This window comes from Suncus etruscus, chromosome 5 (genome assembly GCF_024139225.1).
Source record: "Suncus etruscus isolate mSunEtr1 chromosome 5, mSunEtr1.pri.cur, whole genome shotgun sequence".
Classification (NCBI taxonomy): Eukaryota; Metazoa; Chordata; class Mammalia; order Eulipotyphla; family Soricidae; genus Suncus; species Suncus etruscus.
In genome coordinates this window covers 34,873,153-34,889,372 of record NC_064852.1, presented here as the reverse complement: position 1 = coordinate 34,889,372, position 16,220 = coordinate 34,873,153, and the positions used below count along the sequence as shown (strand labels likewise).

The 16,220-nt window shown below is 33.5% G+C and overlaps 1 protein-coding gene across 2 annotated transcripts; it reads right to left on the bottom strand.

Moving 5' to 3' along the window:
• Positions 1-359: 359 nt before the first annotated feature.
• On the bottom strand, positions 360-15,730 carry SPOPL (speckle type BTB/POZ protein like). Of its 2 annotated transcripts, none has more exons than XM_049773762.1 (10): positions 15,601-15,730; positions 15,306-15,427; positions 14,920-15,071; positions 13,407-13,534; positions 7,086-7,263; positions 6,952-7,007; positions 5,958-6,080; positions 3,193-3,335; positions 3,051-3,104; positions 360-1,304 (listed from the first exon to the last, which is right to left on the bottom strand). In XM_049773762.1, exons 1-10 carry the CDS (start codon positions 15,676-15,678, stop codon positions 1,160-1,162), a joined length of 1,179 nt encoding a protein of 392 aa, XP_049629719.1. In that variant the 5' UTR covers positions 15,679-15,730; the 3' UTR covers positions 360-1,159. The 2 variants fall into 2 exon arrangements, with proteins under 2 accessions (XP_049629719.1, XP_049629720.1); XM_049773763.1 differs by having other exon boundaries at positions 14,920-14,996.
• Between the last annotated feature and the right edge of the window lie 490 nt (positions 15,731-16,220).

The following is a 16,220-nucleotide window of genomic DNA, read 5'->3' as shown; positions in this document are numbered from 1 at the left end:
ACTCTGCATGTAGGTGAGTTCATTATATTTACAAGAATAAAAAGTATAGGATTTCTTAAATGTTTAGACGTTTTCCCTGCAATGTGTTGAGTGTCTGCAAGTCAAGCCAATTTAATTAAAATCTTTCTTATCTGTTATCACAAAAATGTCAGCTGCTTCCATTTATCTTAAATATTCTTTAAGAGTTAAGAAACAATGAATTAAACCTTACTAATTTCCTCAAAAACAAAAAAAATATATATGTGGCATTTAGCATACAAAAGATACACATTAAAAGTGCATATTTATCTTCCTTAATTGGCCCTTTCATTAAATTTACCTTTGGTCATCCTTACTTCTAACATGTATAGAATTCTTCATATATGTAGATCATTTGAAATAAAAAAAATTAAAAACAAATAAATTTGGCACAAACATGCTTTCTTCTGAAATTTTAACCTCAATCAGTCTGTCATCATAAACTTAGACAAACCCACAAAGAAACACAGAAAAGTTTGTTATACTTTTAGTCCATTGGACAATTACATACAAACATCATAAATCTTTACGAAATATTTGGGCCATCTCATTGCATATTTGCCCCTGAAATGAATAATAAATTAGAACTGAAGCAATGTATTGCCATAACTTACCTTGAAGGTAAAGAGATTCTCCTATATTGATAGAACTTAGACTGGAGACTTTACCAATAAACTCCAATATAAGTGCTTTTAAGAAGAACCTTAAATTTAGTTTTAAACTCCGAGATAGCAGAGGAGAAACCCTATAAAACTCATTTTGCTTTTCTCAAACTCATGGAAGATTCTTTTGAAACTTAATATCTTCAGTTAATCTATATTACTGCATTATGGAGCTAGTGCAATCCTGCATAGCCTTGGTCAAAATGACAAGGCACAATACAAAAAGTAAAATATTATATGAACAAGAAGTCACTGAAGATAATTTAAGGCTTTGAAGTGAGTTAGAGTAAAATCAGTCTAATTTAAAGCTGAAGAAAAAACCATAAATTATCCACCTGAAATGCAAGCAATATGCCTTTTCAGCTTCTGTTCTGTGAACAAGACAACAGAAACAACTCTTGGTTATGGTTTGTGTATTAGAATCCTTCTGGACCTGGAGGAGTTAAAAGTCAATTCCACTTTTAAGTTCACAGGAGATTTCAAGACTGTTTTAGCCGCTTGCGTGGAATGCCAAACTGTGGACATTGTGCAGATGCTAGTGCTCGGAAGGCTTCTGCTACTAAATGAGGGTGAGATTGAATCATGGACTTCCATCCTGATGTTTCCATTATGTCTGTTGCTTGGCTGGAAAATAAAATTAGTTCATTAAAAGCATTTAATTAATACATTTCAGAATACATTTTAAAAAAAATTACAGATTTAAATATTTCAAACACTAAGAGAAAGAAAACAATTTGATATCACTAAAATTGATCATTTTAAAATTACTGCTATATTTTATTGCAATTAAAACCACTAAATTTCTCTAGAAGGAGTATCTTCTGAAGTATGCAACATTTGCTCCCATAGTTTTATTCTTATTACCTGTTCTTTCAAACCCCTTTATTCTTTGAACACAAGTCCCAAATTTGCCCACTGTTTAGCATTGCTTATCCACTTTATCTCATTCACTCCTCAAAATTTTAACTACCCTAATGAATGACAGGAATTATTTTGCTGTATTTTAGGCTTTCCACAAGGATTTTCCCTAATCCTTTCTTCTTTACTTGATCTCAGAACCATAAATTTAGGGAAAAACTCAACTAATCTCTTCCTAAGTCTCAAATTCTTCCCTCATTGCAAATCAACCAATGCTTCTACCATCACCCAGTGAATAAAGTCTGAAATTTGAAAGGTTAAACTCCCTACTGTATATAATCAATCATCCAAACCTTATTTTCATTCTCAAATCCTAGTTCAAGTCCACATCACCTCACATTTTTTCGCATGTGAAAAATTATATACAAGTTTCATAATTTGTCTTCTAGTCTCCTATTATGCTTTCAAACTACCTACCAATCAATCTTAATAGCGTAACTAGTTATCAAGGCCTCTGCTATCGTTTCTACACTGACCATACCAAGGTTTTTCAGAAAAAGAGAAAAGCTGGGGGTGGAGCTATATAGTGGCAAGACATTGGCTTGCATGGGGCTGACCTTGGTCTACCTCAGAACCCCACAAGGCCCCTTGAATTCTGCCTGGAGCACAGATAATAAGCCCTCCCCAAATAAAACAAAAAGCAGAAAATTACCTATTTGCTTCTTCTAGCTATCCAACTCGTATTTTCCATATCCTGTCATTCTATATACTGCATAGCAGTATTATATTCTTATTCAACATGCTCTCATTAATCAATCAGTTTAATTATTATTCTAATACTAATTCTCAAGTAATAATATTGTGCTTACCTACCCATGTCTCCTTTTCTTTCCTCCTTATATATCCTCATATCCAAATATTAATGTCCTCCATATACTTGTTTTGCCCAAGTCTCAGTCACCAATCTAGTCTAATTTTACTCACCTCTTACCTTAACCATTTCATTATTCAAATGTTATTATTCAATCCTATTATCATTGAATAATAATTCAATAATATAATTCCTCAATATTATTCAAATATCCAAATATTCTCCAACTGACTGACTTTGAATTTCTAATTCAAATAATAAAAAATGATTTTCTAAAAGTTCTTATCAGAAGATCCAGGCTCAGAATGATGTAACAGTTACCTCAATTCTTTATAGTTTAACCAGGGAAAGATAACCATGTCAGAGTCTCTATCAGTCATTGATACCTGGACTCAGCTATACACTAAGAAAGTACTATGCTTAAAATGAGTGCACCAATCCTAGCTCACATGACAAGCTGATTTACAAAAGATAGCAACCTCAGGAATCCACAAAGAAGCTGAATTATTACTTATAAAGTAACTCACTATATATCACGAAGTGCTTGGAACTGTATATGTTATAGATAATAATGATGTGCAAACAATTTTTGTATGAAGATCAAGTTTAAATCAGAAACTATTTTAAAAATGTCAACTTACTTGTTATTCCAGTTTTTTCCATCTTTACACCCAAGCTGTCGAAGTACACTGCACCTACATTAAAGATTAAGCAGTTAAAAAAAAGGACCATGAAATAATTTTTTAAAGGCATAATGCTCATTAAAATATAGATGTACCATACCTATTAATGAAGTCTATGGCTTGTGCTTTCAACTGTTCTGCACTGTGCAAATCAGCAAGGACAAGGGTATCAGCAACATTTTCTACAGAAAGGTTACTACACAAAGCTTCTTCACACATGACCTTCAGCCGTTCCAGTGCATACTATCCAAAAGAAAAAATAGATCATTAAACACTCCAATTAACAAGTTTTAAATATAAGCTGTTTGTAACTAAAAAAATAAAGTTAAAGCACTTGTTTGTTTACTTTACTTTTAAAGTCTTATTAGATTAATACACATGCATGTATGCATTTTATTATAGTATCTTTAGCAGCTTTATGGATTGTAACTGACACAAGTCATATTCAAGACCCTGAAGTTTTTTTTTTCTTTTGGAGGCCACACTGGTAACACACAGGGGTTACTCCTGGCTACATGCTTAGAAATCACTCCTGGCCATATGGGACGCCAGAGGATCAAACCAAGGTCCATCCTTGGTTAGCAGCATGCAAGGCAAACGCCCCACCACTTATGCCACCACTCCAGCTCCAAGACTCTGAAGTTTTTGACTGCAATATAACCCACTCATCTAATCAATGAAGCAAACACATTCAACATCTCCAAAATCCCTACTACACCTGTATTTTCTGAAATCTTTTACAAAATGAAACATACAATTTATAACAATTTTGCTTGCTACTTCTATCAAGTATAATTAGAGATTCACTGTTGTCACTGCTTGTTTGTCAACAATTCAAAGCTATTTATTGCTGAATAATATCTGACTATTCATAAACACAGTACAATCTTTTTATTCATCTGGTGATGAACAACTGGGTGCAAATGTTTTCCTATAAATTTTAAAATACTTTGGGAAGGGGGGTTGGGCCACACCCGGCAGTGCTTGAAATCACTCCTGGCAGGCGTGGGGGACAATACGGGATGCCAGGAGTAGAGACCGAGTCAATTGTGTACAAGACAAATGTCTTACACATTGTGCTATCATATAAAAAGTACTGTGGAACAAATATTAAGTTTTTATTTATTTACTTTGAGATTTTGGGCTACATCAGGCAGTGCTCAGGGCTTACTCCTGATGGGGTTAAGAGTACCACATGTGGAGCCAGGGATCAAACTCAGATCAGCAGTATGCAAGGCAAGAGCCCCTTCTCACCATAAGAGAACTCTGGTTCAGCTCAAGTAAAAATAGATTTTGTTTGTTTTAGGACCATTCCCATTCATGGGTTACTCCTGGCTGTGTGCTCAGAAATCGCTCCTGGCTTGGGGGGGCCATACAGGACGCTGGGGGATTGAACCACGGTCCGTCCTAGGTTAGGGTTTGCAAGGCCTTACTGCTCCACTGCTCCGGCCCTCAGGTAAAAATTTGAAGAATAAGAAATATCCTTCAACATCACTGTACCATGTCACTGTCTCATCAATAGTGTATGAAAGACCTAATTTGTCTAAATACTAAGTAATATTTAGTATATTTTTATAATATTAGCAATTAGAAAAATGACTGGAAATTTGACAATGACTTTTAGTTTCCCTAGTGATTAATGATGTTCAGCATCTTTTAAGTAGTTGAGATTATTATAGGGATTTACTGTTCAAATATTTTTCAAACTTTAGATAAAACAATGTTGTCCTAGGAACAGAAAGATAGTATAGGGAGTTAGGTGTTTGCCTGGCACTCTGTGTAGAACCTGGGCTGACTACCATACAGTCCTTTAAATCCTACGAAGAGCAATGACTGAATAGAGGGCCAGGTTTAAGCACTATGCATCACCAGTTGTGGCCGCAAACAAAAAATAAATGACTATATATTTTTTAAAGTCAAAATACAAGTATATTTTTAGAGGAAATAAGCAGTCATCTATTTAAGTACGTAATGTTTGATTAAAACACATACCTTTCTATAATTAATTGTCTCTGCAGGTTCAGTCAAAAATAGATTATATAACTGAGTCTATTTTCATATTCTCTATTTATATGTCTATCACTATTAAACCTGTATTCTAATCTTTTTCAAAGTTATTTAATTGCTTTCAGTGCTTGCATTTAAGTATTAATTGTTAAATTAGCATGTCAATTTAAAAGCAAAACAAAACATAAACATCCCACTCGGATTTTTTTACTGTGCATGTTGATTCTACTAAATAATTTTAAGGATAACTATAGTTAAAACATTGAGATTATTAGTATATGCACAAGAGTAATTTATTAAGTCCTAACTAAATTTACCTTATCAGCATAAGATTTCAAACACCTTAGATTGATGCATTAATATTCAATATTTATGTTATAATTAAGTTTAATTTTGATTGAAATAGTTTTATGTGCAATCATAAAAATAATAAGTTCTTTATGTTTGGTCCAGTTATTTTAGTTGTGACACTCTTTAAGAAATGTACAACACCAATATTCACGAACTATTCATATAATAATGTAAATATAAAATTTATACTTATTATATGTTTAATTTTATAATTATATAAACCCATAAAACATTTACATAATTCTATATTTATATAAGTTTACATATTAAATTCCATAAAACTAATTCTCTTACATATTTCTCAGTGATTCAATACATGTTCATATCTAATTCATTAAAAAATTCATTTCTGTATTTTCCTATTGTAGTCTACATTTCATAATATTCTCAAAAGCAAGTTATAAATAAAATTAGTATTTCAGATTATTTGAGATTTTCATTGAACACAGCTCTCTAGGTATATCAAGCCTGAATTCATTTTCAGCTCCTTAAGCTCTAGTTACTTACTTTGTCTGCAGCTGCCAACAAGCTGTCAGCCATTTTGTCGAGGTTTGGTGCTTTCCCTGTATAAATGAATCTCATCATTTCTTTAAAAACCTCTGGGTCTATATCATTTATTTCCACTCGATTCTGACATTGAAAACATTAAGAAGTTATACTTAAAGAATACATATACAAAAACACTAATATACTTTTAAACCAAAATACTTTGGCACTAATTTACAGCCCCAAATATGCACTCAAGTATTAAAAATCTAAAATATATATTAAAACTCTTCTTAAAACGAAGTAATAATAAGTACATCTTAAGAAAGAAGGCAAGGGCCCGGAGAGATAGCACAGCGGTGTTTGCCTTGCAAGCAGCCGATCCAGGACCAAAGGTGGTTGGTTCGAATCCCGGTGTCCCATATGGTCCCCTGTGCCTGCCAGGAGCTATTTCTGAGCAGACAGCCAGGAGTAACCCCTGAGCACCGCTGGGTGTGGCCCAAAAACCAAAAAAAAAAAAAAAAGAAAGAAGGCAAAGTGAAGCATGTAGGTTTAAGATGTATACTTGGTCAATAATAACTATGTAGAAAAATAAACCACAATTTTCAAAAGGTGTCAAACAAAAACAAACTAAAAATGCTCTGTATGCCAAATGAAAGTTGTTTCTGACACCTATCTTAGTAATAGATGACTATTAATTTCTTTTTGCTTGAATTCCTAGGTTATAATTGAATTCTTAAAGCCTTTACCAACAGTATTAGTCCCATTTTAAAGTAAAAGTAGAATAAGGCATTTGAGATTAATATGAGGGTCTAACACTTCACCTCCTTTGCAAACTCTGCTACATTTATACAATCTACTTGGATCTCATCTCTTTGCTTGAGAAATACTCAAGTTCAGAGAAAATATTTGCCTTTCACTCCTATAACTTCATTTGGTCTCACTGATTAAAATGCTAAACATTTTACTATTCTATATCTTTACAAATTAAATATTATACATAAATCATATTTACCTTTTTGCTTTCTTCCATCTCATGTTCAAACATTGCATTAAAAACTGGCGATCGAGCTGTAACAGAATTAACTATCATTACTTAGTGCACAATATTTTTCAAAGAACTGTATTGTATCATACAAAAGGAAGTACCTGCAAGTACAGATTTATGAGCTTTAAATTCTTGTCCTCTCACAAAAAAACTGCAATCTGTAAATCTTTTGTTTTCCCAGATATTACTTAAATCTTCTGCTAGTCGACAATCAGGCACCTTCAAAGTATTTGTATTAGTATGTCCTGATATATTCACTGAATCTTGGACCACACTCACCTAAATAAGTAAGAAACACCAAAGAAAATATATTTGAAAAGTAATATTAATAATTATTTACTAAGCCTATACTTTACTCAGATCATTTTAAAATTCAATGTATTCCTGATTAAAAATGCTAATTCCTGGGAAATGAATTTAAGGATATAATTTAAAATAAAATATAAAAAAGTTAGAAACAAGATCAATTTCACCTAATATTTTCTGCAAATTACATAGCACAAGAACTGGTTGGAATGGTTATTAAATTATAAAAACTATTTCTCAAAAGAAAACCATATAATATGGGACCTGAGTGGTGGCGCAAGTGGAAGGGTATTTGCCTTGTAAATGGATGCAGTTTGATCCTCTAGCTTCCCATATGGTTCCCCTAGCCAGGTTTCTGAACGCACAGCCAGGAATAACCCGAGTGTCACCAGATGTGGCCCAAAAAGAAAAGAAAAAAAAAAGCATAATATACCAAATTAAAAAGGGAAGTCAAAATTTTTATATTTTCTCACACTGTAGGCTTAACATTTCAAGTTTATTATACACAATTAACATCAATCTTACAATGATTCTTAAAGTATTAAAAGTAGTGACAAACCTATACTCTATATTAGTCAATTTGAGAAGTATTGTTAAAGTGTTGTTCCTACACATTTCAATTTCAGTAAAATTGACTGACATGTATAGTAAAACTGATTTAAATTTTACTGAAGGTTGGGGAGGCCCCATACCAGAACCTTTCTCCCTAGCCTGGGCAGGCCCCCAGCTGTCCTTGTCTTTTTCCCCTGACTCCAGGCCTTCCCTGGGTGCCAGCTCAGATGGCCAGAAGTGGGTTCAGGTGGACTCTTAGTGGTCCTCAGGGTCCCCTCTCCCCCCGTACTCCAGGGGGAAGGTGCATGGGGAGGAGGGCGGGCAGACATCTGGCTTCCGGTTTCCTCTTTGATTCTGGAAACCAGCTCTTGCCAGGTATGGGGTTTAGGGAGACCCATTACCAGAACCTTTCTCCCTAGCCTGGGGAGTGCTGGGAGGCTTGGCAGGCCCCCAGCCATCCTTGTCTTTTTCCCCTGACTCCAGGCCTTCCCTGGGTGCCAGCCCAGATGGCCAGAAGTGGGTTCAAGTGGACTCTTACTGGTCCTCAGGTTCCCCCCTCCCTCCATACTCCAGGGGGGAAGTGCATGGGGAGGACGACGGGCAGACATCTGGCTTCCGATTTCGTCCCTGATTTAGGAGACCAGCCCTTGCCAGGTATAGGGTTTTTCTCCCCTGGACTTCAGTCTTTCCCTGAACATTGGTCTAGGTGGACTCTATAGGTGTCAACAGGCTTTCCCCCTATCTCTCCCTACACTAATGGCAATGCACTCTGGGAGGAGGGCAGGCTGTTCTAGCACTGGTTTATATTGGGACAGTCAGTGGAAATTTTTTCTCTTTTTTTTCATATTGATATTATTGTGTGCATATATTCTATATATCCATAATATCCATCTTGTATTGGGACCTTGATACTGCCCTACAAAGCACATTTCTAATATTTTACTGCCTCAGTCCCAACCCTTACTTCCCCCCCATCCTCCCATGTACGTGCAGCTAATGACATGAAGCTCACCACATAGAATGATAAGTGCAGTTAGAGAAATAACTACACTGAAAACTATCATAACAATGTGAATGAATGAGGGAAAAAGAAAGCCTGTTTTGAGTACAGGTGTGGGTGGGGTGGGGAGTGGGTAGATCTGGGAAATTGGTGGTGGAAATCCTGCACTGGTAAAGAGGGGTGTTCTTTACATGACCGTAATCATACAAGTACAATTATATTTGTAATCACGGTGTTTAAATAAAGATAATTAAAAAAAATTTTACTGAAGGAATTTGTGTAAAAACATTATTACTCATATAAATTAATTTAAAAAATCAAAAATAAAAAACAGTTCACTTATAGACATTTTAAATTACCTATGAACTAATTAAAAATTGACATTATAAAAAAAGACTACCACTGCTTTTACACAGATTACAATACAGTTAAAAGTATCTCTCATTAGATATAATAAAAATAAAACTTTCACTAAGACCTGTCACCACTTTTAAGATAAGACTTAATAAACTGAAGAAAAACTTTATCAACAAATGATAGAAATATTTTAGAATTAAATGTCAATGATAGCACAGATCCAGAATACTACATTACCTTATTTAAAAAAGATGTATTTAAAAATGTATTAGTAAATTGTGATTGGAAAACTGAATAGTCACATGCAAAAAAAGCAAAACTACATTTACAATCTCATATCATACAGTAAAATTAACTACAAGTGGATTAAAGTCCTTGAGATTAGACCAGAACCAAAAAAAATGCACTTTAGAAGAACAGGTGGAGCTCTCTAAGATACAGACTATAGTCCCATTTTTTTTTTGTTTTTGTTTTTTTTGTTTTGTTTTGTTTTTGGGCCACACCCGGTAACGCTCAGGGGTTACTCCTGGCTATGTGCTCAGAAGTTGCTCCTGGCTTGGGGGACCATATGGGACGCCGGAGGATCGAATCGCGGTCCGTCCAAGGCTAGCGCAGGCAAGGCAGGCACCTTAACTTTAGCGCTACCGCCCGGCCCCTTTAGTCCCGTTTTTAATGATTCAATAATACCACCCTACTAACTTGGAGAAAAAACTTGCACCTATACAACAGATATATAAAACACATGTAAAATTCAACAAAAATATCAGTAACTCCATCAAAAGATGGAAGAAGAGATGAATAAATAATTTCTCCCAAGAGCCCTCCAAGAGGTTAACAGGCAACTAAAAGTATTCATTGTCAATTATCAGAATTAAATCAAAATGATAAGAAGTTATCAACTCAATGACATTGGCATATATCATAAAAACTGGAAACAACCAGATTTGGTAAGGATGTGGTGAAACGGAATCTTCATTCACTATTGATGGGAATCTTTTCTGGTAAAGCTTCCATAGAAAACAGTATGAAGATAACTCACAAGGAGTAAAAATAGTTTCCATATTACATAGCAATTCAACTTCTTTACATCTACCCACAACACATAAAAACATTAATCTAAAATATATTCACAGTCATGCTCAATGTATATTTAGTGCAATAGAAACCAAAGATCCAAGACAATTGATGAATAAAGCAGCTATGGCATAGTTACACAACAACACTACTATGCAGCAAGATGAACGTTTGTAGTGTGCTGCCACTTCGATGGCACTGTAGGGTCTCAAATAAAAAGAGAAAGGGAAATGGACAGATAGTGGATGGTCTCACTCATCTGAGTTATAGAGAGAAAGAAAACAAGGGAATAGACAATACTAAGTGATGACAAAATTTGGTTTATAATTACAAAACAGATTAACAATCAGAGAGGGGATAAAAGTATTTGTTCATATCAAGTATTGCTCTTAAAATTTCAAAATAGCAGATGTTGGATGAATTACTTAAAAATATGCAGTAAAATAAAATTGTTATATAAATTTCATTTAAAAAACATTTAAGTTTGTTACTATTATATTAACCCCAAATGATGTATTTAATGTAAAATTCTGGCATAAAAAACCAAAAGGTATTAAAAATAAAGATTTTAAAAATGGCATTCTTGTCAGAAATAATTTTATATTTATAATCATATATAAGGTTTTATATAACTGATATATACATCTATATATTACTATCACAACAATCACAAAATTTAATTCTTTATTAACATTTCATACTCCAGAGTTTAAGGAACTATTTATATAGCATAACATAATGGCATAATTTAAAAATAAAATGCAATGAATTCTAATGATTATTTTCTTAGCTCCTGTTATAATTCACAAAATTTTAGTTCAAGTAAATACTCAAATACAGTTAAATCTAACTGAATGGAACCTAGAGTAAAAAAAAATCAGAAAAAAGGCTGAAATATTTCCTAGGGTTAGACTTTTTAAAATATTATAAAGTATGCAATACTCAAAATTGACAAGGCTTCAAGGTAAATTATTTCAAAATCATTTGATAGCTGTTTCTAAATTTGCTTTTGGCTCAACTTAGACTACAGATGAGTGTGTGCACGTTCTAGTCTACCTGGACTAAACTATGACTACCCTGGAAATTTCAGTCTCCTTTAAGAGATTACAGCAGTAATTTCTGATTACAGTGCCAACCCAAGATTAAGCCCTGAGCCCTGCAGGTATGGTTCCCAAAAACCATGTCACACCAAAACAAATACAAATAAAACCCAGTAGGCCTTAGATTTGACTTTCATAGCTAGGAAACCTTTATAAAAATGTGGGTAAAGAGAGTTGTTTATCCACAGATGGGGCTCTGTAACAAATGCCCTGAGACATGAATTTGACTGCTAGCACCAGGAAAGGAAAAAAAGAGAGTTGTCAACTATTAATTTCCCTATGAAAAGGTTGTTTAGAGAATAAACACAACACTCAGTCATTATCATAAATACTGTATTCATTATTCTTTTCTCGTAGAAAGAGAGCAGGCAGTGGGGAAATACTTAGCTGTGCTCAGGACTTACTCCTGGTTTAGTGCTCAGAGATTACTCCTGGTGGTGTTATGGTTGGTATCATCTGGGATAATGGGGATTAAACCTACATCAGCTTTTTGAAAGACAAAGCTCTGCTGCACTATTTCAATGGCCCCAATGATCATAAATATTTGAAATAAAACAGGATTATTATCACAAGAGGAAAATAGAATATGAAAAATTGTGCAGCTATTAAAAATGTATAAGGGGCTGGACAGATGATACAACAGGGAAGATTCTTGCCATGTAATTGTGTGGAGTGACTATGAACGTGTTTTAAATCCCAGGACCACATATAGTTCTTTAAGTACTTCCAAAAGCATAAGCGAAGGTAGCCTAATTAATAACTTTATTAAGCTAAACCAATTTTCTGTTTTTCTTACTTATTCCTCAGTTCCTGTCTTTTGCATTACTTTAGAAATGACCGTCCAAACTGCTAGAAATTTCTACCTCTGGATATTTATATTTAGCTCACAGTATGGAACTTGCAAGATTAAGCTACTTCTTGCACAAAATGGGTAGCACTGTCTTACCTGTCTACAGCACAACTTGCAGGGGAGGGGGAGGAGGCAGTTCTTTTAGGAAGGGCAGTGCAATGCTTCCTCCTCTTCTGCAAGCAGTGCTAGCGATGCTGTAGAAGGAAGGGCATCCATGAGCGGGGTAGAAGAAATGGTTTAGGGCATGAAGAAGGTTTAAAATACTTTTGCCCTTCTTTAATAAATATGGTGCCCAGAGCATAAGTAACTACATGTCAGTAAAAAGGTACAAATTTCAATATCCAAAACTAAATAACAATGCCTCCTGAAAATGTGTCTTGGTGCGTTCTATTTTTAGAAGATCATGTGTGCTTAATCTAACAAATTAAAAAAGCATACTTTATAACTAATTTTAAAATATCTTACTTTCACAGCCTTTGTTCTGAATTTATTATTATCTAGGTTCCAATTCTAAAAACAAGAAATAGTTTCTTTAAAAGTTCATTCAAGAAAAGACTTTAGCTGCAGTTACTTTGTTGTTGTTGCATAACAAGCATATCCTTTATGCTTATTTAAATTCTATGTGTAGAAAGAGTTTTAAAAATTAATATACTGAATTTTAAGATATATCTAAAATTTTGTGACACAATACATTAGGAATGCTAAAACTTTGTAAATAGCATCAACTTTATTTAGAATACTATTTATTGTAATTATTAATAGTGCTTCATATATGTAAACATGATACATAGTATTGAAGATAAATGACAAATTTTGTAAATATACACGTTTTACAACCTTCTAAAAAGGAAGAAGTATCTAATGCTTATGTTGTATAACTGTCTATATACTTTAAAGATATGACAGAAATTGTTTAAACTGGGTAATTATACTTATTACTAAGATGATTTTATTGACAATTTTGGCAAAACATTATAAGTAAAACATAATAATTATTACTAAGATGATTTTATTGACAATTTTAGTAAAACATTTATAAGTGAAACCTAATCAATCATTTAATATCAAATACTTAGTAATAACTTGCTTAAAACTTTCATAATATGATAATATTTTGTATATACTTTTGCTTTATCAAAAAGTTAATTGTGGAGTTATATGAAAGTCAAAGAAATGTACTCACCTCACAAAATAATGTAAGCTTGTCATCTGGTAAAAGACCATTAGCTTCATCAAGTAAAAAGTCCCTTCGAATGAACTTTTTAAAACCCCAGTCCTTCCCTTGTACAAATCGATATGCTCTTTGGCTTTCTGGTAAGAAACAGAAGTTTAAATAAAATATGTATCCAAGAAACATTTGTCACAATAATAACCCAGTAAATAGGATATAAAAATAATTATTCAATATATCAATAAATAAAAGTAAAAATATGTGTGCTCGTGAATAAAATGGTTTAAGAATTATATCATTAGTAAGTCCACTTTCAGTTTTCTGGATCTCTAAGTGGAATGAAAGTCAGACAGTATCTCATAGAGAGAGAAAGATTTAGAATAAAATTCAAGTCCTAAAATAATAAAACAAGATCAAATTATACTGGTATAGGCATAAGCTTCATCATCCAGTAACAGATATTGATTAGAAATGTAATTCTCATGAACAATTTGTCTATTTAAAAGTGGCACCTTGGGGACCGGAGCCAAAACACAATGGGTGCTTGCTCATCAAGAGTCAATCCCCAGCATCTCATATGGACCCCCAAACCGGCCAGGAATAATTTCTGACCTTCTGAGAGCATTTTCCTGCTATTACACTCTACATTCACTACAATGTATTTTATTATGAAGTTCCAGGTTACAGTTTTTCAGCTGACTACATATATCTAAAAATTAGACTAAATTTCATATGCCTGGAGACTTAAAAAAAACAGTAACAACAAAATAACAATGTATTTCCTTTCAGTCAGTTTTCAGCCCATACCAAGTCATTCAATAACTCACTTTCTTTTGCTCTTATCTGAGATAAGCAAGCAAAAAAGAAATATTACTTAAAAAACTATTAAATATGGAGGTATTAAACTAGGAACCTTGCCCCACTGCAACATTCTTTTCAAATACTAAATATTTTAAGGCATGAAGAAATTAAATTTGTATTACTTTAAATTCATTTTACATTTATTATATAAAATCAAAACATAAAATTACTTTAGCTCTATACTGGCATCCTAATTAACTGTTTTAGATGAAAAGAAATCCCTATTTTTCTACATAAAAGTGCAGAAGTGGGGCCGGAGCCAGCAGAATAGGGTTTGTCTTACATGCGCTGACCCGGGATGAACCTGGGTTCAATCCCCTGGGTCCCATATGGTTCCTTGAACCATGATTGATTTCTGAGCCCATAGCTAGGAGTAACCCCTGAGAGTCACCGGCTGTGTCCCAAAAAACAAAAACAAGCAAGCAAGCAAAAAAGCACAGAAGTCAAAGAATGATTTTTTTGTTTATTTCTGTTTGAAAAGTCATACCAACAGTGCTCAGGGCATACTTCTGTCTCTGAACTCAAGGATCACTCCTGGCACTGCTCAGAAGACCAAATAAAGGTCCAGCAATAGAACCAGTCAGCCTCATGAAAAGCAAATGATTTCCTCTCAGCATCCCTCCCCAATTATGGTTTTATATAGTTTAGTCTGTAAATCACTTACCCATTGCTTTTGTTTCCTCCCTTTTAGCATTCAGAAGGGAAAATTTAAATTTTGCTCGAACTTCACTTTTTGGACAGCTAACTAAAAGCAAATATAAGGACAAGTAGTCTTTACTTTCATCATCTAATCCCTTTGGATTTACCCTCAGGCACCTAAAATAAAACAATAGACTCACATGGAGGATACATTACTTTAAACATACGAAAGAGGCAATACTGACATTATCTGTTGAATAATATTACACACAGCACTACTATTTTCTATGTTGTTAGAAACTTCATACAAATTTAGCATAAAATTAGTCTAGTCATATACTTGGGAACAACTACAAAATCTTACAGTGCTAATGATAAAATCAAAACCAAAATGCCAAACAAAAATCTTACCATTTCATTTTGTCACTGGGACTGGATGAGAATGTTGAACTTTTTAACACTTCACCCATTTCCTCTCGACAAAAACTGAAGTTATTGATGGTCCACATGTAAGAAAATTTTACTACTTTAACCTAGGAGATTAATAAAAACATTTTTACAAGGATATTTACCATTTTCACTTTCCACATATTAAATATCCTATAATCAACTATTTTAACACTGAGAATAACTATTCCAAAGTGTTTCAAAACAGAATACACGATATCATTTCAATTTCTAAGGAGGCATTTTTAATGAAACCTACCTGTGTATAACACCAGCTTTCTGCTATAGGACCAGTAGACATATCTCCAGAGAGAGGTGGGGTAGGTTCTCGAGACATTGCCACTTTACTGTGATCTTCTAAGATAGACAATATCCTATACAGCTGAGCACTTTACTGTAAAAAAAATAAGTTTTACTTACTGATCAAAAAATTTAACTGAATATCAAGAGAGAACATTTAGTTATAAAACATTTCCCAAATCAGATTAACGAAGAAGCAAAAGCAGATTTCAAAGAATGCAGATTTAAGTGAAACCAAAAGTCTTTTTGACAAATAACGCTTCAAAAGCTGAAAAAAATTATAATCATAGAAAAGACAATTTGAAAGCTACACTCTCAAATTAACATTTTAAATAAAAGCATATTCAAAAAAAAAACATGGAAACTTACTGACAATTATATCTGATTTACGTTTTCACTGTTGCAAAATGAAGTATTAGGAATCACCAATTAGACTCCAAAGTGTTGATTAACTCAACCACAAAATAGTTTAATAGACAATAAATGTTTTATAAGAATTAGACCTTCATTGAAAACTATATATATTTCAAACAAATTATCTGAAAAGATTTCACTCCCATCACAGTGCTAGTAATCAAT

What these genes read in the sequence shown, in the direction of transcription:
- SPOPL (XM_049773762.1), bottom strand. Translation starts at nt 15,678, where the DNA reads ATGTCTCGAGAACCTACCCCACCTCTCTCTGGAGATATGTCTACTGGT. An exon ending in GGAGGAAACAAAAGCAATGG is followed by an intron (nt 13,535 to 14,919) that starts GTAAGTGATTTA and finishes GTTTCTTACCAG; the next exon opens with AAAGCCAAAGAGCATATCGA. An exon ending in TCATAAATCTGTACTTGCAG is followed by an intron (nt 7,008 to 7,085) that starts GTACTTCCTTTT and finishes ATTCTGTTACAG; the next exon opens with CTCGATCGCCAGTTTTTAAT.